The sequence below is a fragment of the Rissa tridactyla genome, chromosome 22, assembly GCF_028500815.1.
Source record: "Rissa tridactyla isolate bRisTri1 chromosome 22, bRisTri1.patW.cur.20221130, whole genome shotgun sequence".
NCBI classification, from domain to species: Eukaryota; Metazoa; Chordata; class Aves; order Charadriiformes; family Laridae; genus Rissa; species Rissa tridactyla.
This window is the reverse complement of record NC_071487.1, coordinates 3,482,678-3,505,888: the sequence shown is the minus strand read 5'-3', so window position 1 is coordinate 3,505,888 and position 23,211 is coordinate 3,482,678. Positions and strand designations below refer to the sequence as shown.

General features: G+C 50.8%; 3 protein-coding genes across 9 annotated transcripts in view; 1 reads left to right on the top strand and 2 right to left on the bottom strand.

Moving 5' to 3' along the window:
• Nucleotides 1-23,211, top strand: part of LOC128900715 (hydroxysteroid 11-beta-dehydrogenase 1-like protein) — a 30,737-nt gene that overhangs the window by 642 nt on the left and 6,884 nt on the right. For 2 of the 7 annotated variants that reach the window (XM_054182183.1, XM_054182178.1), the window contains exons 1-4: nucleotides 15,920-16,253; nucleotides 18,869-19,047; nucleotides 20,275-20,405; nucleotides 21,813-21,924. In XM_054182183.1, the coding sequence (XP_054038158.1) occupies nucleotides 18,963-19,047; nucleotides 20,275-20,405; nucleotides 21,813-21,924 (328 nt within the window). In that variant the 5' untranslated portion in view covers nucleotides 15,920-16,253; nucleotides 18,869-18,962. Of the gene's footprint in view, nucleotides 1-493; nucleotides 923-15,917; nucleotides 16,254-16,718; nucleotides 16,838-18,868; nucleotides 19,048-20,274; nucleotides 20,406-21,812; nucleotides 21,925-23,211 lie in introns of those variants that run through there. The other 5 variants (XM_054182179.1, XM_054182181.1, XM_054182184.1 and 2 more) reach the window with 5 other exon arrangements.
• LOC128900807 (uncharacterized) lies at nucleotides 876-3,315 on the bottom strand. The gene is made up of 3 exons (XM_054182326.1): nucleotides 3,208-3,315; nucleotides 1,584-3,170; nucleotides 876-893 (listed from the first exon to the last, which is right to left on the bottom strand). The coding sequence occupies exons 1-3, from the start codon at nucleotides 3,313-3,315 to the stop codon at nucleotides 876-878; spliced, it is 1,713 nt and encodes a 570-aa protein (XP_054038301.1).
• On the bottom strand, nucleotides 12,481-16,665 carry MICOS13 (mitochondrial contact site and cristae organizing system subunit 13). The gene is made up of 4 exons (XM_054182199.1): nucleotides 16,518-16,665; nucleotides 14,545-14,701; nucleotides 13,699-13,750; nucleotides 12,481-12,699 (listed from the first exon to the last, which is right to left on the bottom strand). The coding sequence occupies exons 1-4, from the start codon at nucleotides 16,631-16,633 to the stop codon at nucleotides 12,602-12,604; spliced, it is 423 nt and encodes a 140-aa protein (XP_054038174.1). The 5' UTR covers nucleotides 16,634-16,665; the 3' UTR covers nucleotides 12,481-12,601.

Sequence of the window (23,211 nt, the reverse complement as noted above, 5' to 3'; positions counted from 1 at the left end):
GAGGTGTAAATCTGCTTGAAGCTGTCCCGTGGGCAGAATTCTGTTGTGGCTGCTCTGGCAACAGGGTTTTCCACATTACCCCTTGGAAGCGTTTTCAAGCTCAGCCCAGCTGAGATGTGAGAGGGTTTTGTGTTTTGGCTGCTGGTGGCCCATGGGAAGAAGTGGTTTTTTCTCCTCCTTTGCTGCAGGCCGTTGTGCCTTCTTCCTGCTGTGGGCAGGCTGCAGGATGGATGGAGGAGCCGTGGGACAAAGCCCCCTGGTCTCTGGGGGCTGGGGTCGTTCTCTGACATGGGCTGTAGCCAACACAAAACTCACTGCAGATGTTTGGTGCTGCCACACGTTCCTGGTGGGTGTATGAAGGAGGCTGTGCCGCTAATGCAGCGAGCAAGGGCTGGTGCTCATGAGAGTGGCCGGAGTGCAAAGTCTGTCCTTGTGTTTGGTGTGTGGGTGGGAGTTCAGACTGAAAGACAGAGTGATGTGACAAGTGTGGGGTGTTTGGTGTGAGATGGCACTCTCTGACCTCTCTTTCCTCCCCTATAGCTGCCACATCTTCCCCATGTGTTTGGGACCCTGGTTGCAGCCTCTCCAGCTCCATAGTCATAGAATGGGGTCATAGCGAGGTTGGAAGCGTGTCCAGGGGAGCGAGGAGCTGTGAATCCTGCGTTGCGGCTGCCTGAGCTGGAAGGCTTTCATGGGCGAGTACAGTGCTTGGATCGCCAGAGCTGTCGCTTCAACATCCTTCAGCAGCACTAAAGCAGCTTTGAAGAAAACCACTACCCAAGAACTCGCTGGGAAAGACCAAGTCAGGAGAAAAGGAAAGGCTGATTGCAGGAAAGTGTGATATAGATATATATATATATACAGGGAGAAGTAAGTCAGAAAAGGTTCAGCTGCTTGAACGTCCAAGTTAAACAAGGGACAGGTATGAATGAAAATCCCCCTTCAGCGGGGCTGTGGCACCTGGTGGGGGCCGATTCCTGCTGCCCCCTGCGCTCCCTCCCCTCCCAGACAGGCACGGAGCGGGGCTGGAGAAACAACTTTTAATGGAAAAACACGAGAGAAAAGGCCCTATCGAAGCGACTCTAACCCCCCTCCCTCAAACGCGCCCCCCTACCCGAAACACATCCCTCCCCCCAAATACACTGCCCACCGCAACCTTTAATGGAAAAACACAGGAGAAAAGGTCCTATCGAAGCTACTCTAACCCCCCCTCAAATGCACCCCCGTCCCCTAAACCCACCCCCCCATCTCTCAAAATACACTACCCCCCCTTTAAATAGACCTGCCTCCCCTAAACACACCCACCCCCCCAAACACACTGCCCGCTACAACTTTTAATGGAAAAACAGGAGAGAAAAGGCCCTATCGAGGCTACTCTAACGCCCCCTCCCCTAAACGTGTCCCTGTCCCCACCACCCCCCCAGATACAGTCCCCTCCCTTAAATCTGCCCCCCCACCCCCTCCCTTAAATAGAACCCTCCCCCCACCCCCCAAATGCACACTCCCTCTGCCCCCCATCATCTGCGTCTCCTCGCTGGGGGGCGTCTCTTCCCCCCCGCCACCCCCGGCCTGTCCGCCAGAGCCCTGCGCTTCCTGGGTGGCACCAACGGGGAGTTCGTCCCGCGCTTCGTCCCCCGCTTCATCCCCTGCTTTGTCCCCCGCTTCTCTGCCATGGTGGGCTGGGCTGGCGGCAGCTCCCTCCCCGTGTCCCCGCACGACTCCTGGGACTTCGTCCTGGAGAAGATATCTTCCAGGACGACGACAGCCTTCCGGGTCACCTCCACGCCAAAATAGTTGACAGGCACCTCCTGGGGCACTGCAAGGTGGCCGGCTGTGTCCCCGAGGGCTTGGCTGTTCGGGACAGCAGAGGGGCTCCTGGGGACATCGCTCTCAAGGTAGCCGGCCGTGTCCCCGAGTGCTTGGCTGTTGGGGACAGCAGAGGAGCTGCTGGGGACGTCGCCCTCTGTCCCGTAGAGGAATCCTTCCAGGATGCGGGCACCCTCCAGGAGCTCCTCCATGCTGTAATCCAGCATTAGCAGCTCCTCGGGCAGCGAGAGGGAGTCGATGTCGCAGAGGGGGGCGGCTTCGCCAGTGCCACTGGGGTCACAGTCCAAGAGGCTCAGGGCCTCCTTGAGGGACACCTCGTGGGGCACGGCATGGTGGCCGGCCGCGTCCCCGAGGGCTTGGCTGTGGGGGACGTCGCTCTCCCAGGAGTTGTCGCTGCTCGAGGAGGTGTCACTCTTTAGGGAGATGGTGTCGTAGTCTGAGATGTCCTGCTCTGAGTAGGTGATGTTCTTCAGGGAGAAGGTGAGCTCTGGGGAGATGTCGCTCTCGGAGGAGATGTCGCTCCTGGGAGAGATGTTGCTCTTTGGGGAGCTGATGGTGCTTGAGGAGATGTCGCTGCCCAGGGGTGTCTGCGCGGGGGAGGCCCTGCTGGAGCTGTTGGTCTCTGAGGACCATTCCTTGGTGTTCTCCAAGGCAGGGATGGATGTTGGCAACGCAGTGGGTGCTGGGGCCACCGCTCTCCCCTCTCTGACGGTGCCACCGGGGTCCCCAGGTGTGGTGATGGTGGTGTCGGGGTCCTGGGAGACCTCCACTGTGTCCAAGGAGGAACAAAAGAGCCAGAGGGGCTCTTGGAGGAGCGTGTCCTCGGTGACTTCAATGTTGGCATCCAGGTCACCAGGAGCTTCGTTGTGGGGGGCAGCAGCAGGGCTGGGGGGGAAGTCGGTGCCCGTGGGGACGCGGCTGGCAGGGGGTGCCCCCACGGAGGTGGCCTCGAGGTGCTGGTGTCCGGGGATGGAGTTGAACAGCAGCGGGGGGGCTGCGGGCACCGCTGTGCCCTGGTGGCCGTATGCTGGGAGCTGCATCAGTTGGGGCGGTGTTGGTTGTCCCTGGGGGGTGCCAGGGGCTGCCCAGGCCGGGAGGGTCCTGCAGCCCCCGGGGCCCCACAGGGCAGCGCCTGACGGAGCAGCAGCGTCGTGGCCGAGGGTGGCCTTGGCCGGCACAGGCACGTTGGTGACGGTCCAGTCGATGGACCCGAAGTGCGGGTTGAAGCAGCAGCAGCCGCATGGGGCCCTGTGCAGCCCTGTGTGGGTGGGAGGGAGCCGTGCTGGGCCGGGGGCACCCTCTGAGCCGGCCCCCATGGCCATCAGGGTGCTGATGTTGTCAGGGTGGCAGAGGGGACAGGGGTGCCATACCTGGTGGTGGGGCCTGTGGGGCCGCCCCCACTGGGGGTGCCCAGGCCGTGGGGAAGAGCAGCTGCTGCCCGGGCAGAGGGAACAGGGTGGCTGCGCCTGGAAGAGAGACAGGAGCCATGGCCAGCAGTCACCTCCTGCGCTTTTGATGGCCCCAAGTGTTGGGGAAATTCTCAGGAACTGGGATTCACTGGGCAGGCGAGGGCAGGGGCACTCAGCCGGGCTTGCTGAGCCCCCGTGCCAGAACTGCCGGGGGGGGAACAGGGGAGGTGGGATGGTGAAGGTGACCGTGGAGAGGGGAGGGGGAGGCTGAAGGTGCCCAGGGTTCTTGAACACCAATGGTGTTGGGGTGGCAGAGGGGACAGGGGTGCCATACCTGGTGGTGGGGCCTGTGGGGCCGCCCCCACTGGGGGTGCCCAGGCCGTGGGGAAGAGCAGCTGCTGCCCGGGTGGTGGGAACAGGGTGGCTGTGCCTGGAAGAGAGACAGGAGCCATGGTCACCTCCTGCGCTCTTGGCCCCGAGAGCGTCCCCGGGCTGTGGGTCGGGGTCGTTCCCTGCCTTGGGGGTAGAAGGTTTGCGGGAGCATGAAAGCCTGATGGCTCTGGGGCGCTGGGGGAGCACGGGGGCCGCGCAGTGGGAGCCACTGAGGTGGCAGCGCCATGGTGGGTCCCCTCAGTCTCTCCGCTGCTAAGGACTCTTTGGCGTCTCCAGGATGGAATGTTGGGGCTCCCTGTGCTCCGCCCCCTCCCAACGGCCCCCCCAACAGCCCCCCCAGCTCCTGCTGGGGAGGGAAGGGGCTCGGGGGGGCTGGGTGTCCCCGGCTCCTACCAGGGGCTCTGTGTGCAAGTGCTTTTTGCTTTCAACAGTATTTTTCAGGGGGCGAAAGGACCAAGTTGGTTCAGCCGAGCTTTGTGGGGATGAAGCTGCACCCGCAGCCTCCTTGTGCCACTCGGCAAATGCCTCTGTGACTGTCGCCTGTGCTGCGCTGCCTGGAGTGACGCAGAGACAGGAACAAGGACCTGGAGGGTGCGAGGGAAGGTCACGCAGCATCCCTCGGTGGCACGCTCCCCTGCCCAGCCCTCCCTCAAATCCTGCTCTCGGGTCTTTTAGTCTCCTCATTGGGAAACAAGCAGCTCTGGGTCCCCCTCGGAGGGGGCTGTACCTTCCCTGGGTGCGTGACACCGGGAGGAGACGGTACCCACCGCTGCATGCTCCCAGAAAAGGCCGGGATTCTGCACAACATCCCATGACGAGATGCTGGGTCTCTTTGTGCTCTGCAGGACCCCAGGGACTGGGTTAGTTCATCCCCTCCTGGCACTGGGGAGGATTTGGCACTACCGAGGACGCCCCGGTAGGAACAGAGGCCTCTCGCTCCTGCTACGTGAACAGCGTGTGGCGTGGGGGAGCCGGGACAACTGCCGTGAGCTGGAGGCCAGAGATCCCTCCTGGCCTGTATCCTGTTCGTTAAACAGATTGCTCTCTGTTAGCGAGGCACCTCTGGCTGCAAGATCGTGTGAGACCATCTGCTGTGTAACTTGTGGCAGGGACCGATGCTGGGGGCGGGAAGGCAACTTCTGAAAACGTAAAACTTTTATTTCATTTCAGAGCGCAGCTGAACAACCCCGTTCCTCGACACGCATCATCCTAATGCCTCCTCTTGACCCGACGCCACGGGAAAGGGCCTCCTCAGCCCTATCTGTAGGAATTTGCCTTGTGTTTAGGCAGGAAGGTGAAGTTGGTAGGTACGGCTCCCAGCAGCAGCTCACTGGAAGAAAGAAAAGAACAAAAACAAAGCAAAAAATAAACGAAGGAGAGGTTTGTGTCCAGTACAATAGAGCCACCGGTACCCCGTTGTATGGCCCTGTGGCTCTACAGCGAAGGTGATGGCAGTCAGATGTGTCAAACCAAGCCTCTACCCTCCCGAAAATTTAGGGCCGCTGCACAAAACCGCCTCCGGTGCTGAGCTTTAATCTGCCCCTGTCATGATATAATGACAGCCTGCGGAGGCATAATTTAGCCCTGACCTGAAGACGTCTGTTTTGAGGTTAAAAAGTCCTCCCAGCTAAACTTTATCCAACAGCAGCAATGAAAAAATTAACTTGTCTGGTATTAATTTGGGTTCCTCTCATTAAGGAAGCCATGCAGGATCCCAGCCCGGAGGGTCCATCCTTGCTTTATCCGCTGCAAGGTTTAATTGGTTTCATGGCACCGGATCCCAACAAGGATTTAAAATGGTCCGGTTGCTAACAGACCTGGTTGCTTTAACCCTGAACCCCAGCACTGGAGGGACGCAGCCTCCCGACAAGGGCAATGCCCCTATTGCTGGGCAGTCACCCAGAACCGATGCCAAAACGGGTTCTGAAGTTTGGTGACCTGAAGACCAGCCTCACCCCTGGCAATGCCATGCCGAGAGTCAGCAGGAGCCACTGAAAAGCTCCTCCCCACCTCTCGCCGTGCCTGTGCAGAGCCAAAACCCTGCCAGTGCCAGAAAGCATTAAGGGCAGATCCTAAAATGATGGAAGCCAGTTCCATTGGGATCAGATCTGTCCTTGCTTAAGGCTTCAGCTATTTCACCCTCTGGAACACACATTGTATTTTCAGTGCAGAGCCATTTTCTTTCCAGTCAAGGAGGCTTAACTTATTTCCTGGAGGCTGCTTCAACGCAGCATCACTACGACTTTCCGTAAGACATGTCAGAGAGAGAGTAGCCCAGCAGGGCACAGAACGGCACAGCAGGAGCCTGGATCTACAGCCCAAAAGCAGAAATGGAGTGTGCTCAGAGAACCCTGCTCCTGGTTAGCGTCTCCTTCAAATGAGAGTTAAGGAATAAACCTAAATTGCTTTGAAATGTTGAGTTCTTACGGCTATAAATGGCTGTTACCCGGCACTGTAAAGACCACAGGTTACAAAGCTTCGTGCAGCCTAATGCGGGCAGGTTCCGCTTGGAAAATGACAGTTAAGAATCCGGATCCCACTCGATGTACTGGTAACGTGGTTTCAGGCAGCTGTTGCCAGCACTGACCAAAGGGATGAGGATTGGCAAAACCAGAGAAGGCCGTAGCCATGCTCTATTTCTGCTAGTCTCTGTTTCCGTGAGACGGGAAATAGCAGCTGGCTGCTCCAGCTCTCCTTTTAGCTGCCTTTGAGCTTGCAAAGTCATTTCAAGCCAGTGCCTGAGGACTCGTAGGTGGGGAGAAAACCAGTTCCCTGCACTGTGTTGCGTGAACTCAGAAATCGGGTAATGAAAAATGGGGAAAACGCTCAGCTCTCCTAACCTGGGGATGGGCACCGCTTCCTGCTTGGCATCTGCACGGGCCCGGCAGGGTGGGACTGTGCGGGCAGAGCCCGGAGGGATGTGCTGCACCGTCAGTGGCTCTGATACCCGTCCGGTCAGTATTAAATGCAGCGCATGGAAATGACTAGACAAATTCTGGGATTCAGATTGTGGGGTTTTTGTTTTGCTTTGGTTTGGTTTTGTTTGGGTTTTTTTTTTGCCTGGTGCAAAGATTTCTACAGGCTTTCAAAAAAAAAATAGTAAAAATTCACACGGCGTAAGTAGAGACAAAGCTAAACAGCTGCATTCTCTTCCCCATTTTCAAATAAACTCAGGATGGAGACAGCGTGACACAGCTTTAGCACAACCTCGGAATGTTTACTACTGGTATAAGCAGGTTGCATCTCTGTGGTTAATTACTGCTGTAATCAACTGTTGTACCATGTAAAACATAAATACACTGATTAACTCAGGTTTGCACAGGGCAGAAATGGGGCTTGTATAGGGCATTTTTTCTCAAACAGCAAATGTGAATTCCCTGATTTTAAGAAATCCTCATTCATTGAACTCTATCAGGCTCGAGTCCTCAAGGTAGTTTTAATGAATGTTACCAAAATCATTCCAGTGTTTGTGGGTTTTTTTAAAGTGAATCAAACCCAAATTATTTTAATGCTGCTTATGCCTGCCTTACTCATTAACCTTACTGACTCTGCAAACCTGTTGGGAGTCTCAGCAATGGAAGGAAAACTTCCAGACCAGTCCCAACCTTTCCCATCCTTAAAATGAAACGAAGCAAAGCATGTAAGCTCTGTGATGAGAAAAGCAAACTAATTGCATTCCAGGGAGGTGGAATAATCCTCCTGATGGAGAATCAAAAGCTGGGCGTGTTTTAGCATTCAAGGCACTACGGCTAATGGTAATCTCCCAGCAGTTTGAAGCTCAGCCGTGAAATCTGTACCTGGCCTCTAGATGAAGGGTTGATGCTAATGAGTGTGCAAAGACCCTGAGCGTGTGCCTGCTTCCAATTTAACTGTGCCCTCCAAGGAAAGATCTAGTTCTCACAATGCAGCAGAGTAAGCTGCTTGCCCTACTGTGTTTCTCTCTCAGTATTTTCACAGAATCACAGAATGTTGGGGTTGGCAGGGACCTCTGGAGACCATCTCCTCCAGCCCCCGGCCACAGCAGGGTCACCCACAGCAGGTGGCACAGGAACGCGTCCAGGCGGGGTTGGAATGTCTCCAGAGACGGAGACTCCCCCACCTCTCTGGGCAGCCTGTGCCAGGGCTCTGCCACCCTCACAGCAAAGAAGTTCCTCCTCGTCTTGAGATGGAACTTCCCATGGGCAAGTTTGTGCCCGTTACCCCTTGTCCTGTCCCCGGGCACCACTGAGAAGAGCCTGGCCCCATCCTCCTGACACCCCCCCTTTCAGTATTTATCAGCGTTGATAAGATCCCCCTCAGGCTTCTTTTTTCCAGCCTGAAGAGCCCCAAATCCCTCATCCTTTCCTCATCAGAGAGGTGTTCCAGTGCCCTCAGCATCTTGGCAGCCCACTTTGGTTTAGTGTTACTCAGTGTTGCTCTTGTGGCCTCTCAGGTTGGTAGTACAGGTAAGAAAGTTTTTACTTACATTTGTCTGATCTCTGAAAGCTATAGCAATGTGAAGCGTAGCTCTTACCGAGTGTCAGTTGCCGCTTGTTTTGCAAAGGAAGACAGACTTCACTGGGGCTAGCTAATGGAGTCACCCAACGGTTTGGTCCGAACAGAGGAAAACCTCTCCAAAAGTTGTGTAAGGTTCAAGTTTGACCTGGTATTGCATAGCTCGGAATGCGTGGTCTGTGCTGTTAGCGCAGAGGAACTCTCACAGCATCTAGCTCTTACAAGGCCAGCCGAGCGTGTCCATGCTAGAAGCCTCGCCTCGCCTCTCTATCATCAGTGGAGGGAAACAGTTCCTAACTGTTTTGGGGGCTTTCACCGACTTTGGAAGGCTGTCTCATTAATCTGTTGCCGTAATTAAACGGCATAAATCCTACGTAATTCATGTTTACATCATAAACATACTAAAGATGCTGGTGGCGCGGGGTCTCAACTGCGCTTCTCGGGAACTGCGCTGGCATGACAACGCTGCGGGAAGCGTGAGGATGAGGCAGTACACCTCAGGCCACGTCTCTCGCGTTGAGAAGGCAACTGAAGCATTTGTGCAAGCCAAACTAGGATCCTAAGCGGTGATGTACAAGAGAAATGTATTCTCTTGTTCATACCTTCCTCTTCTTTTTAGTAAATAACTTGAATTTCCCTCCCTGTGCGTAGGGCTTGAAAAGATACCAGTAAGTTTGGAGGTGGGGTGGGAGCATCCCATAATTCTGTTTAGTGACACAATGCTGGCAGATGTAAACTTTTTATTCTTCCGTAGGACAGGTCCACTGGGGACAGCCGGAGTGCTTAACTGCTGACAGAAAAAAGGCGGCCTGTGAAAGTCATTATTACAAACCATCTCTGAGGTACAAAGCCAAAAACTGGAGAGGAGGACTGGATATTTGTGCAGAAATAGAGTACACAGCTGGGGAAATGTTAGACCTACCCGCTAATGCCAATTCTTTTTGTGAGCAAGATACCCCAGAAGTGTTTAGTTCAGTGGCGCCAGGCCGCTCTGGCAGTATCCAGTGTCACCGTGTTCAGAAAGAGAAAAGAGACTGGGTGAGCTGAACAAAAGAAAACACTTTTTTACTGTGAGGGGGGTCAAACACTGATACAGGTGGTCCAGAGCGGTTGTGGAGTCTGCATCCTTTAAGCTGTTCAAAACCTGGCCAGACGTGGTCCTGGGCAACCTGGTCTGGTTGACCTTGGAAGGTTGAACTAGATTATCTTGAAAGGTCCCTTCCAAACTCAACGATTCTGCGAGCTGCAGCACAGGTACGAACAAGTCAATTAACAAGTACTAATTAACAAGTCAATTTCTACACTGTCACCTCTGTCTGCTTGGCCAAGGAATCCGATTAGCACGCTGTCTTACCTACAGCTATTTCTATAGGTCACCAACTAGACTTGGCAAAACATTTGACTTAAATCCAGCAATTGTATGAAAAGATCAGTGCCTTTTTGAGTTATCACCGAGATGTAATAAGAGTAGAATAAAGGTACTGGGTCAGATGAAAAAGTCCTTCCCGCTTGGTGTTCTTTCTCTTTTAGAGGCAGGTGCGTAAAGAAAAATACGCTGGAACAGGGTGCACGTAGAGCAATTCTTCACGAGGTGATAAACTCCCGGTGTCTGGCACTCCAAGGTTTACTGACCTGTAGCTTCCATCTGGACCATTAGGTTTAAGAGCCACTTACGGACCCATCCTCCAGGAATTAACTTAAGCACTTTTTAAAGCCATTTATACCTTTGTCAAAGCCTCTGAAATCCCTCGGCAGTAAGTTTCATCACAAAACTGTTTGTTTAAAAAAGGAAACAAAACCCCCGCAAATCCTTCCTCCTCCTTGTGTTTTAAAGCTGCTTCCTAATCTGAGTAGGCACTCATCCTGCCCTCCCTACCTACCCCCGCCCGGAGCTGTTCTTGGCTCAGCCTGGAACAATGCGACGGTGTTAGCACAGCCGCGTGGGAGAAACGCCGCCTCTGCTGCCAGCAGCCAGGACCATCTCTGTCCCTAGTTTTGGGCACGTGGGCAGCAGCTCTGTGCCAAGACCCGAGGACAGAGAGGTTACAAGCGGTGTAATGACAACAACCCATCCAATATACGCAGAGATGCTTCCGGTGAAGAGGGAACAGATTCATACTGACGCTACACCATGTCATAATGACTTCTGCAACCTCATGGCACAATCCCACCGCAAAGCGTTAAAAATACAGAATAAATCTGTAACTCCATCTCTCTAGGCCACCGGCGCTCCTTATATAGGCCTTGGCTGTGACTGAAAACTGCCCTCGGGAAAGTTTTCATCGACATTAAAATTAAAACATGCAGAGTCCGCAAACTGGAGCATATTGCAAGTGAGCAAAATGCTTCATGCAGATACACTTTGCTCACCTTATTCTCCCCGTGCCTGTATAATCGCCCCAGGCCACGCATGCACACGTGCCAGCCCACTCGTTTCCCGGCTGGCGTGTACTGCAATGCCACACGGTTCCTGTGGACACCAGCTCCCTCCTGCAGAGGTGAGATGGCCTACTGTGAAACGTTCCACGTCTGACAGCATGTGGATGAAGAGGGACCCAGAGCAGGAGCGAGCAACTCCATCTTAGATCTTATTGCGTTGGAAAGACACCGCTGCTTTGAAGGTGAGCATCAGTGAAGGATTTTTCTTTGCCACCTCGGACCAGCTTCAAAAGTGCCGGTAGGAAGGAGAGACTCAAGCACGGTGAAGGTGCTGAGATTCACACCTTCTCAGACACAGTGCTGCCGCCACCTATTGGTATAAATCCTCTTGCTTAAACTTTAAATTGAGCTCGGGAAAAACTTAGATATTTAATCACCCAGATGTGTTCCATCATCAACGGGCAGCTCCGAAGATCTATGACAAAGCATGCATCACTTGAAAGGGATCTGCAGACATGTACCTTCAAGCCTTGTTAGGTTCAAGCTATGCAATTCCCAGACTCCCTCTGGACTCCAGCCTGCAGAGAATTGGCCTTTAATGTGTCTTTTTTTCTCCTCTGGACACGCTGGCGGATTGTGCTTCTGACAATCCTCACTTTGGCAGCAACCGGTACCGTCTTCCTTTTTGCAAGAAGCCTTCGTGGCAGCAAAGGTAAGAGACGGCTGCAGTTTATCAGCTGCTTCTGTTTCCTGCCTTTTCCTGTCCTGGATAGAGCTGGGAAGTACCACGCACTAACGGCAGATGCAGTTTACGGCCTGTTCCAGGGAAACCAAACTGAAGAGCTCACAACGCAGAGAACGTCTCGGTGTTGTCAGAGCTGTGGAAACTGCTTCCCAGCTGCTTTGTTAATGCTTTGAGGGGGAGGGGGACACACGGTAGAACTGAACACATATCAAAGCTATTTTGGAATGAATTACTGTACATGTCCTGCTAATAAGGTCCTTTGACTTCAAATCCTGCCATGCTACATCCTTGTTCTCCATCCCTAGATCCCCTGCTGTGATTGGAGATCCTTCCCGTTTCCGTTTTCTCTCTTGCTCAGTTGCCAAAAGGTTTACCCGCAGAGGTGCCAGCGTCGTAACGGTAAGACAGGGCTGCCAGCCCCATTTTACAGCTGTTTAAAGAAGCCAGCAGACAGAATACTTTTTCGAGTCAAGAGACAAACTGAAGACACTTAGTTTCAGCCAACAGCTGGTAAAATTTAAAAATTAAACCCTTGCCTGCACATAACCTATGCTGTGGAGCCGAAAATTCAGATGCGCGTGTAAATTTGACAGTGCTACTGGTCATTGACGATGCATCCAAGGGCGTATTTGGATCAGTTGCTGGAAAAGTTCCAGTTAAGGAGTACGGTGATTTTGCCGTTGGAGCTGGGGCACTAGGAACACCAGCAATGCCCGTAGGCTGAACAGACCGGGGGCCGGGGAGGGTGTTAGAAGTTTCCTATGACTTGCTAGAGTTTTCTATCACAGATTTATAAAACTCCCTTATATTGCACACTGCCAGCAGCAAGTATTGCAACTCGTACTGGCTGCTCCCACTTGTGTGACAAGTCCCAGAGCACCGGGAAGCAGTTTCATGCCAATAACGCGCTCTTTGTGTGACAGAGGCACTCCTTCCTCAGCTAGCTTGAAGACAAGTGCCTTGTCTTCAAATGACATATTTTACTGTTATGTCAGAATTTTATTTTTTTTTTTAACTCTCATTGGCTCGTTTTGGATTCAAGATTAATCCAGCTTCAGAATAATCTGTTTGGTGAGCAAGCCTGGCAGCTTTAGAACAGGGGCTACACCTCAGCATACGGCCATCCCTTCATTACAACTGAGCCACGATCTCTGCTGAAGCCTCTGATCGCTGGTAAGACAGAAAGCAATTATTGCAGTCTGTACGCTAAAACCAACCCAAATACAAAAAATGGAAGTTCCAAAGTCTTTTATTGTAGCCCTTGAATGGCTGAACTGCCCTCCAGGGGGACGGAGTACGCATCATCCCAAAAACGACATAGGATGGAGAGAATCATGAACCGCGGAGAACGTGTTCATTTGACAAGATCCTTCACATACTTCCAGCCTTCCACAGTGTATTCACAGGCCCTGGTGGGAGCTACAGACAAGGCAGACATGACTGTCTGCACTCCTGCAAGGAAAGCAGAGAAGAATTATCCCAAGAAGAGCATCGTTCAAGCCAAATTTCCTAACGTTCTGCTAGCACTGTAGATCTCTTTAAACATGGAGAGAAAAATCTAGCTCTATCTCAGAAGCTTTCAAACACCCCGAGGCCTGAATGATCCTTGGTTCAAGTACACCTTTATTGTTTCAGTAGCGTTTGTGCCACAGAGAAGTTCCAACTTCGGGACCAGGATAAGGGACAGACAATTACAAGGCTGAAACAAAGAAGTGAACTAAGTTCTGTTTTATTTCTGGCCTTGCCACAGGCTTCATGGGTGATGTTGGACGTGTCACAATATTTGTGGACCATGTTTCCCCACAATTACACGAAGACTTTTTCCTGCACCCTAAAAACTATAAATTCATACCATGCTTTGGCCTTCAAACAAGATCTCTAAAATTCTTGCAAAAATGGGAGTACTTATCCCTCCTGAAAAATCAGAGGCTGAGTTCAGATATACTAGCATCTGCAGAGTTTACAAACTCTTCAGTCTTTAACCAAAGGTTCGCCTTTCTCAAGGATAAGTCACCATTTACTTCTACGCTCTCGTTTCCCCGATCACTACCAGTGGTGACGAACTCACTGGCGCAAAAACTCTTATTTATTGTGGGGGCCACAGGCCTTCCCCAAATGCTTCACTGAAACTTTCAATCTCAGATTCTAGGATAGCATAGGCATGCCCGTCTTGAGGCAGCCAGCTTCGCAGGCAGAAGAAACACCAGCTCCTCTGGTTAGGAAAGGCAGAGAGGTTTGTGGGCACACATCCTCCTCCTTATTTCACAGTTGGAACAACAAGGAATTAAGTCCAAAGTCACCAGTGCCAATGCTCCTTCCACCAGACTGCAACATCTATCACCTCCTTCTCCATCATTCAGTTTAGGAGGACAGGATTGAGACAAGACCAGTATAAGCTACGCCACACTTGGCCCCTTGCTCCTTTCACAGTTTGGTGAGAAGTTATTTTACCTTTATTCCAGGAATCAGAGGGGGAAAAGTCAAATTTTGGAGTGGGTGGGAGCTAGAAAGAGAGACAGAGAGAGAAAATATCAGCATTTGAGGGGTTTCACTTATAACAGGATTCCCATCACCTTGGAAAAAGCCTTTTGACCTCAGATCTCAAAGATACTTACGTGCCTACCCTCCGTAAGTCTCAAAAGGGATCAGACACGAGGCTTAAAGTCTGTACTTTGCTCTTTCCCGCAGTATAAAGTAGGGGCAGAAGGTAGTACTTATCATTTGGGTGCTCCCGAAAAATCACCTCCACGGCTGTCTCCTTACAGTTAGGTATTAGTTTAGCATAGTCTCTAACATGAAAAATGCTTTTCAAACTTTCAGCAAAGGCTTCTCCTGTTCTGAGGATTTTAAAAACTAAGAATTACTGAAAGAGAAGGGCCTCTTCAGGCAATTTAAATTCAACTGGACAAACTGTTAGCAGCTTGAGAAATTGGGAGGAGAATCTTCTCATTACTTTTTCAAAAGCATGTAGGATCCTTCAAAAGAGGCTTAGGAATACCACTACATAGTGAAGCATCTGCCAGAGCATGCGTGCAATCCCTTCCTTGAACCCTGCAGAGGATTAGTTACCCCTTCTTCTTTGAAATAACATCTCTGAGCAATGTCTTTCCCCTGAATTTAAAATTTTATCCTCCTTCCATTCTAATCCTCTTCAAAATATTCTCAATGTGAAATCCAGTTTCAACAGCAAAACTCCCGCCGCCATCACTGGAACCAGAATATCACCCCGGTGCTTTCTCCTCCTCCTTCAGAGGACGTGTTTGTTTCGCTGCCTGTGTTCACCTGCGCAGCCCTTACCTCCCAGCCTAAGTAACTTGTCCACTCTTGGATAGCTGGAGGCAGCGCTGCTTGAGCTTTTCTGAGAGCTTCGGCACCTTGCGTGCCACTGCCCAGCAGTCCCTGGTCATACGCCATGTATACGGCAGCTCCAGCCAGGCTTCCTTTAATGACAAACCTGAAAGAATCAAAAGCAGCAACAGTTCAGTTCACCTTATGACTACGAATGCCCCAGTTCTGGGCTCCCCGGTTCCAGAAGGACAGGGAACTGCTGGAGAGGGGACAGCAAAGGGCTGCCAAGATGCTGAGGGCACTGGAACACCTCTCTGATGAGGAAAGGCTGAGGGATTTGGGGCTCTTCAGTCTGGAAAAAAGACGCCTGAGGGGGATCTTATCAACGCTGATAAATACTGAAAGGGAGGGTGTCAGGAGGATGGGGCCAGGCTCTTCTCAGTGGTGCCCGGGGACAGGACAAGGGGTAACGGGCACAAACTTGCCCATGGGAAGTTCCATCTCAAGACGAGGAGGAACTTCTTTGCTGTGAGGGTGGCAGAGCCCTGGCACAGGCTGCCCAGAGAGGTGGGGGAGTCTCCGTCTCTGGAGACATTCCAACCCCGCCTGGACGCGTTCCTGTGCCACCTGCTGTGGGTGACCCTGCTGTGGCCGGGGGTTGGAGGAGATGGTCTCCAGAGGTCCCTGCCAACCCCGACATTCTGTGATCTCTCTCGGTAGGTTGTAACCACTAAAGGGAGGGTATCAATAAAGAAATACGAGGATCACAAATACTCTACCTTATTACAGACAAAAAGCAGCAGAAAAATACCTAGCTACCTTCCTTTTCCTCCTAGACCAACCATTCCCTGTCAGCCCCTTGAAACCATAACCATTCACATCGTATCAGTGGCAGTTTTCAAGAAAAAATAAGAAAGTGTCAAACACCCCAGAGTGTGTGCCGCTTCTTAAAGTCTGAGAAACACTGGCATGTACCTTTGATAAAAGGAACTAAAGGATTTTGCAGTCGGCAAGGCATCCGTGTTAATGATGTGGTTCTTGCTGTCTTAAGTAATCTGATTACTCTGACAGACACCAATGTCTTGCTAAGCTCATTACAGTCCAGTTAACACCTAGCCATGCCTGTTCCTACATTGCCTAGGCTGTTACAGTTTTCCAGCAGACTGCATAGTGTGCAAACACCACGTACCGCTGTAGCGGCAACCTGCAAAATGGGAGACTGGAAGTGAATATCTGACCTTTTACTTTTTCGTTAGAGGTAAGAGATCTGGGGAGACTGACTTTTACAAATGCACAGGGCAAGAGTTGTTTCCCCTTTAAAAACAAAACAAACAAACAAACAAACAAACAAACAAAACCAAACACAAAGCTATTGCACACCTGGGGAGTGTGGGGGGGGGGAACAACCAAAAACTTGCCAGCGGCAGTACTGCAGCGGCTGAACGTAGGACAGACACAGCCGTTGCGAGAGGCAACAGAGAACCAATATTGAAATCCACGTTTCAACAAGTATTTTGGGGGAAAAGGGATTTCTCAGGGCAAGATTTCCCACTCGCTCCCAAAACCGACCTCCGCGCCGCGTCCCCCGTCCCCCCGCGGCGCGGGCCGTGCCCGGCTCGGGGCGTTCCCTCAGCGAACGCCCTTGGACGGTGACCCCGGTTGTACTCTCCGTAGTCGCGCTGGCCGCCGGAGGGCCGCCGGGCTGCCGCCAGAAGAAGGTAGGCCGCCGGGCCACCATCAGAAAGCCGCCGGGCTGCTACCAGAAGGCCGCCGGACCTGTGGGGACGCTCACGGAAGCCGGCGGCCGCGACCGGCGGGGGGGCAGGGGAGGACAAGGGCGCCGCGCGGCGGGGCCAGGGGCCGGCGGGGCCGGGGAGCGGGGGCGCGGGGCCGGCCGCGGGGGAGCGGGGCCGGGCGGGCGGGCGGGCGAGCAGCCGCGCCGAGCTGTGCGGGCAGGGGAGCGCGGCGGCTCGGGGACTCACTTGACGGCGGGCAAGAGCCGGGCGGCCATGACTGCGGCGGGGGAGGGCCGGTGACGCGGCCGGGGGAGGGCGGCGGCCCCGCGGTCCCGCCTCCCGCCCGGCGCGGCCGTTGCCATGGCAGCCGGGCCGGTTTCCCCGCCGCCGGGCGCGGGGGCCAGCCAGCCTGTAAGCGGGACCCCCGCCGGGCCGCCGCACGCCGGTAGCCGGCGCCCTGGAGCTCTGCCGGGTGCTCAGCCCCGCCGCTCCTGACAGAGCCGGGGCCCCTCAGCGCCGCCTCTCCGCCCCCCGGCCGCGCCGCGAGAAGCGCCGGTTATCCTGAGGTACGGCTTCTTGTGGTTAACGTTATCGGCGATCAGCAGAATAGTTCTTTGACGAATTAAGCGTTCTGTAAGACTAGACGTGAGGTTTTTTTCTCCCGTGGAGCGAGGAGAAATCGTGGTGGGTAGAGGCTGACTGAGTTCAGAGCGCTGTGGGCGCTGCCAGTGAGATCTTTTCCTCAGAATCAGATGTATTCTTTCTCTCTTTATTTCTGTGTTCCTTTTTTGTTTTGGTTTGGTTTGGTTTGGTTTGGTTTGGTTTGTGGTGGTTTTGTTTTTAAATAATGCTGCTAACCCTTTAGTCTTTGTACACGCTTCCATTAAATTTGGCCAGTTCGTGCCGTGCGTGCCTGTGGTGTTTGGAAACCGTCACGATTCTCAGTGCCGGCATCTGTTTCTCAATTTTTTGTCTTAATCCCGAGAAAAATCCCGTCAGGTTCGAAAGACAACGTATTTGTTGTTTTATCCCCCTTTAAACAAATATTAGGTGGTCTGAACTGCTGATATTCAGCTGACCTGGATCCCCCGTTCATAATAGGGGAGTAGAAATAGGTACGAGTGGTGTCGTCAAATCACATTATGCTCTTAACTTAAAACCCTTGAGTTCTAAATCTACCTGCCAGTTGCTCAACTTCAAGTATACCTACCATATTATCTCGGAACCATCCAGCTACTGGAGTTCATACTTGTTGCCGTTTTTCCCTTTTATTTGCTTCAGGCCCCAGTCCTGCAAAGACTTCTGCCCATGATCGTCTTTGTACCCGGGGTAATACTGTTAATTTAATTATCTCGCTAAGTATTAGCCATGTCCTGATATGCTGTGTCCCCCCCCCAAAAAAAAAAAGAACAAACCTAGTTTTAAATATTTTGCAGAACTGTGGAAGCTAATGAAGTGAATTTTGCAGAAGACAGCTTCTGGAACTACTGCAAACTTTCTTTTTTAATTCCTGCTGTATTCACTGTATCTAACTGCTTCTGGCTGCTAAAGAACTTGTGAAGACACAGAAACTTAGAAAATATAGAGAAATTCTACTGGCAAGTGATGCTCAGCTTGTTAAATGAATGTTATTAGTATCAGTGAGTTTCGGTACTGACTTAAATTATGAATTTTCCTCTTGCAGGACAAATTCTAAAGAAGGAGAAGTACAGAAATAAGTGCCTCACCTTTTTCCCTGCCTTGTAGACCATTTTACGTAGGGCAGGCATGTATAATTCCTAAAGCATGGAAAAGTACATCTAAACGCAATTTGTCAGCGCAATTTGATATCGGTTTTAAATTTTTGCTGACAGCTGCAGATAATATATTCTTTTGGAAAAGAGATAATAATTTAATTAATTTTGCTTTTCAGATGTGATGTATTTTTACATCAAATAGATCTGTGAGATTCTGAAGTAGAAAGCAGCAATATAAAATGCAGAAGGCTTTTACTGTAAAACTGGACTTTCAAGTTGTGGTTTAAATCAGGAATTGGTGCTGACTCCACAGGTTTCTGTGGAGTGTTCTATTAGGGACAGACATTTTAAAAATAATTCCCCGAGTCCACGTCATTTGAGACTGTCTGTCCTGGAGCAAATGAAAGGCTGAGAAAACGGTAGTTGAGCAAGGCAGGGGGATAGATGGGATGATTTTTTGAGCTTTCTCCAGACCTGTTTTCTGGCCTTTTTTGATCCCTTCCTCTCGTGCGAGAGCAGATTTAATTCTCTTCAGGCCTGCAGCTTTACATGTTTCATTCTGACAAAGTTCATTCCTCTGAGCAGGGACTTGTGCTGCTCGGCACAGCCAAGCCCTAGTCCTTCGTGGCAAATGCAAACCATTTGCAGGACGGTGGTGTTCACTCCCCTTCAGCAGGGGAGCAGCAGCTTCTTTGCAGCTTCCTCTCAAAGCGTTGATCGCCCTTGACCTCTCTGTCTTTCATTCTTGACAAAGGTGACTTTGGCTCCCGGTGGGGAGACTTCTCAGGTGGGGTCTCAGTTCTACACAGCACCTCTCTTCTGTGCAGGACAAAAATGCAGGACTTTACATGCCTCTTGCAGGTTGGCTTCCAGCATCAGAGGAAGGAGATTACAGTACTTTGGCTGGAGTCGTCAGCTTCAAGACTTCACTTCGTTCTTCATAACTTGGAGGGATATGAAGCCGATTGGGAAAGTGCTTTGTGCTACAGGGATCATAGCTGGGCTCCTAGCTTTCTTCTGGAAAGACCCGTTTAACGCAGGTAGGTTTACCAGGGGGGTCATTCCAAACTGGAATATAAGTCACCTAAGAGAAGAAGTTGAATTTCCAAATTCCGACTAGCGGTCTCGTTCTTGCCCGTAGTCTTGCCAGAGTTGGTGGCCCCAAAACAATGCTTCACTCCCAGAAATAAAGAGAATCTTGAAACACAGAGGAACACAAAATGGTCAGACAGCATTTACAAGGGATCCTGCTGTCTGTGTGGGGAAAAGATGACATGTGCTTTGCCAGTGCCTTTCTTTTTTTTTTTCATTTTGATTGCAAACTCCTTGGGGTCAAGAACCACCTCTATAGATGTGCAGCGCCCAGCACAAGAGGGCTGACATGTCTCCAAGCTGATGGCGAAGAGTAAATGATATGTGGGAGGCAGGAGGCCCAGAGACTGGTTTAAGTTGTACAGCTTTTTGTAACGTGAAAACCAACTTCATCCTTGAAAAATAATTGTCTAGAAGCCCAGGCAAAGGGCATGTGACTCAACTGGCATGCTTGATTATATCCTTAATCCCTAGGCATAATGTCCACAGCAAACATGCAGTAATACAGTGATGCACCTCTTAGGCAGTTGGGCCTGCGGCTTGTTCCATGGCAACTCAGCCATGCCGGTTGCACGCTTTTATCCGTTATCCAACTCCATGGAAGAATGCTGAGCGAGGGGAGGACGGATGGGAATGGTGGAGCAAGTCTTGGCTGTTTGGTTTCTAGCACGCTAGCTGCTGTCTGAGTGAAGTGGGTCAGACCGAGCCTCCTGCTCCGTGACTGCAGTGTGAACCTGGGGGTTGTTGGGATGGAGGAGGGAACTGGCTGTTGCATGTTAGTGGAGCGATGCCGAGCTGACCGCCGTGCTCTGGAGCTTGTTGAGCTGGCCAAGCTTTCCTGTGAGCCAGGCCAAAACACATCAGTATAGCTTGATACTTGACATCAGGTGCCTGATGACTAACCTTTTTGCTGTCAGCACCTGTCAGAATGGAAAAATAGCTCATTCTTCAAAGATTAGATGATTTTTGTTTATTTCCGGTCTAGTAGGCATTGGAAGGTATTGTTAATGTCATGGCTTCTCAGGTCAGTCCTGCCTCTTCTAGTTTTGGGGAAGCATCAAGACTTGAGTACTTAACACACACTTTTCTAGTTTAGAGCTCTGCCAGTGGTTTAAGGGCAGCTCCTCTGCTGCTTCCTTCACTTCTCTATCTTTTATTCTTTTCCCATAAATAAGAGAGCTTGTCTGGTGCCCGCGTTCTCCTGACTGGAGCCAGTGCTGGGATTGGGGAGCAGATGGCCTATCATTACGCCAGATTTGGTGCTGAACTTGTTTTGACTGCTAGGAGGGAAGCTGTGCTGCAGAAGGTAAGAACTTCCTTCTGTGACGGAAAACATAAGAGATTTGGACTTTTACTGAAAAACCCAAGAACTTAATTGTCAGCGTGATGAGTTTTCCTTCAGAACTGTTGTTGAGCAAAACCCGCTTAGTTACTTTCGAAATTCTTTCCACTTATGTGGAAAGATGGAACATGCCAGTGATATGTTTTAAGCCTGATTTTCTGGCAGTGTCCTGTGCCATTCTTCTCTGTAACTGATCTCCTGGATGGGCTGCTTTGTATTGCCCTACACCAGTGCCTGCTGCAATATGCCCAGTTTTTCTTAAGAGAAGGCAGTAACACTGCATCCTGGGGAGGTGTAACGCCGAAGGGACCTTGGCCTGGACAGGAAGATGGATATACGCTGCCTGAACTTCTTACTACCTCAGCATTTACATGAAGCTGCGTCAGGGGAAGTTCGGATTGGACATTAGGAAAATGTTCTTCACTGAGAGGGTGGTCAGTCACTGGGACAGGCTCCCCAGGGAGAAGCGGTCCTGGCACCAAGCCTGTCAGAGTTCAGGGAGCATCTGGATGATGCTCTTAGCAATACGGCTTAGTTTTAGCCAGTCCTGCAAGGAGCGGGGAGTTGGACCCGATGACCCTGATGGGTCCCTTCCAGCTCAAGATACTCTATGATTCTATGAACTACAATTCCTGTGCGATTTTGTGCAGCTTTTCAGAGTCCAGACAGTTCTATTTGCAGGTGTTTTGTTAAAGACTCAAACCTTTTCGTAGGTTAATTAATTTTTGACCAGCTCAAATAGATGAGACTCCTTTATATGCAGTTTATAAACTGGGACAATATTTAGAGAAGGTCTCTTAAACTGTGGGGATGGGTGACTTGCAAGGAAAGTTCTTCACTATGAAATGGCGCAAAAGGAGAGTTGAGGACAGTGAGCGTAAGGATAGTTCCTAATGCTTGGAAAGCATTATTTCAGCAAATAGCTAAACTGTGTGTCGTTACTGTGCGCCTTAACGTATGCAACATGGCAAAGGAACTATGAAAGATGAATACTGCTAGAGCCTTACCAGGTATTTTGGAACAAAAAGAGCTTAATGTAAAGCATAACCCTTATTCCAGAGGAGTTCTCCTGAAGAAGACCGTCTTTTTTGGGTGAATCTTCATCCTTTTCCAAGGTAGATTGTATCTGCATCCTGATGAGTTACCTCTGTTTAACTGTCTGGTTAAACAAAGTCTGGATGCAAAATGAGCTCTCTGGGGTCTGAATAGTCGTAGATTTAAAATTTAAGATTAAAGTGTCTCTTTCCAGAATTGACCCTCACTGACTGTAGTGTGGGGAAAAACTGTGCCTTACGGTGCCTTTATTTCTGTTCTTTTCTTCCCATTCCATATTGATTAATCTTTTTGTGTGCGTGTGTGTTCTTTTTCAAGGTGATGGAGAAATGCCTGACACTCGGAGCAAAGAAAATATTTTATATCCCTGCAGATATGTCTTCCCCTTCAGAGCCTGAAAAGGTGGTTCAGTTTGCTGTCCAAAAGCTGGGTAAGCAGAAGAAAAATGAAATATTGAGGAGAGAGAACAAACTTTGCTTCTTACTCCGGTTTATACCATGTTCCTTTTTTCAAGAAAGGTTTAGATCACACCTGGCCTGGTCACCCTTCAGAGATTAGCGTGCTCAAGCTACGTCGTGCTTCATACTGGCCTGCAAGTTTTATGCAACTGATCAGAGACGAGCCTGATGACACAGTTGTTATCCTGGCTCCTATGGCCCTGCCAGTCTCATCTCCTCTCTGATAAGCCTGGAGTTGAAAGATGTGGGTTTCTGTAATTTACCTGAGTGCAGGGGGCTGTGAAAGGAGCGGTATCTTTGACTTTTCAGATGTTCGCTGCGTGCCTGGTCAGAACCAGGTGAGCGGAGCAATGAGAAGGGGTTCTGATTCTGATCTCAGTTCAGTCTTGACCATCTCTTTGGCTTTCAGGTGGATAGACAGTTCTCATTCCGGTAGGAGCTTCCAGCTTCAGTTTCACCATGTTTCTCATTGAGGGGGATGTTTAGGACAGGAAGGTGCCGGCTTTCTAAATACCTATCTTGGCCTTTCATGGGGAGGGCATGTGTTTTGCTAGAGGAGAAAAGCATGCAGGAAGTACTTCACAGTGCTTCACTAAAGCCACATCCCGTAGCACAGCTGCAGAACCTTGCCTCTCACGGGTACCACGTGTACACGCGTTTGCTTTACGTGAGCGAGTACCAGCTGCACACAGCCAACCCTGAACATAGCGCCTTGTGTTGAGAGAGACACAAACTACGAGGTCTGAAACCAGTGACCTGCCCGTGTAGCAAAGCTCTGTCCAAGACTGTATAGAAGGGGAACGTGGTCTTATTTTAACCAGAACTGATTCACTCTGCTCCCACTCTCATGCATTCGCATTCAGTCATTCTTTAATACTCACAAGCAACAAGATGCGTATGACCAAGAACCTTGGCCATCACTTGTGGTGATACGAAGGACAAGGGATGCCCGCTGTTGAGTCTTCATCGTGTCTTCTGGGTTCTTGGTGGGTGACCATGTGCTGCTTTTTGACTGTCTTTGGTGCCCTGTAGGAGTTAAATGATTATGATCTTTTGCTTCTCCATCATGTCTCGTTTGGGTCAGACTGTCATTAGGCAGCATCTTCTATTATACTCACTATCCTTTTGTCCATTATTTGAGTGTCTTAATTACTTCATTATACTCTGGGTTTTCCTGATGTGGGTGTCTTAAGAAGCTGTTTGTAAGTGTGCTGTGATCTGGATGACCTGCCAGTCCAGCAGCTATCAACTCATACCTT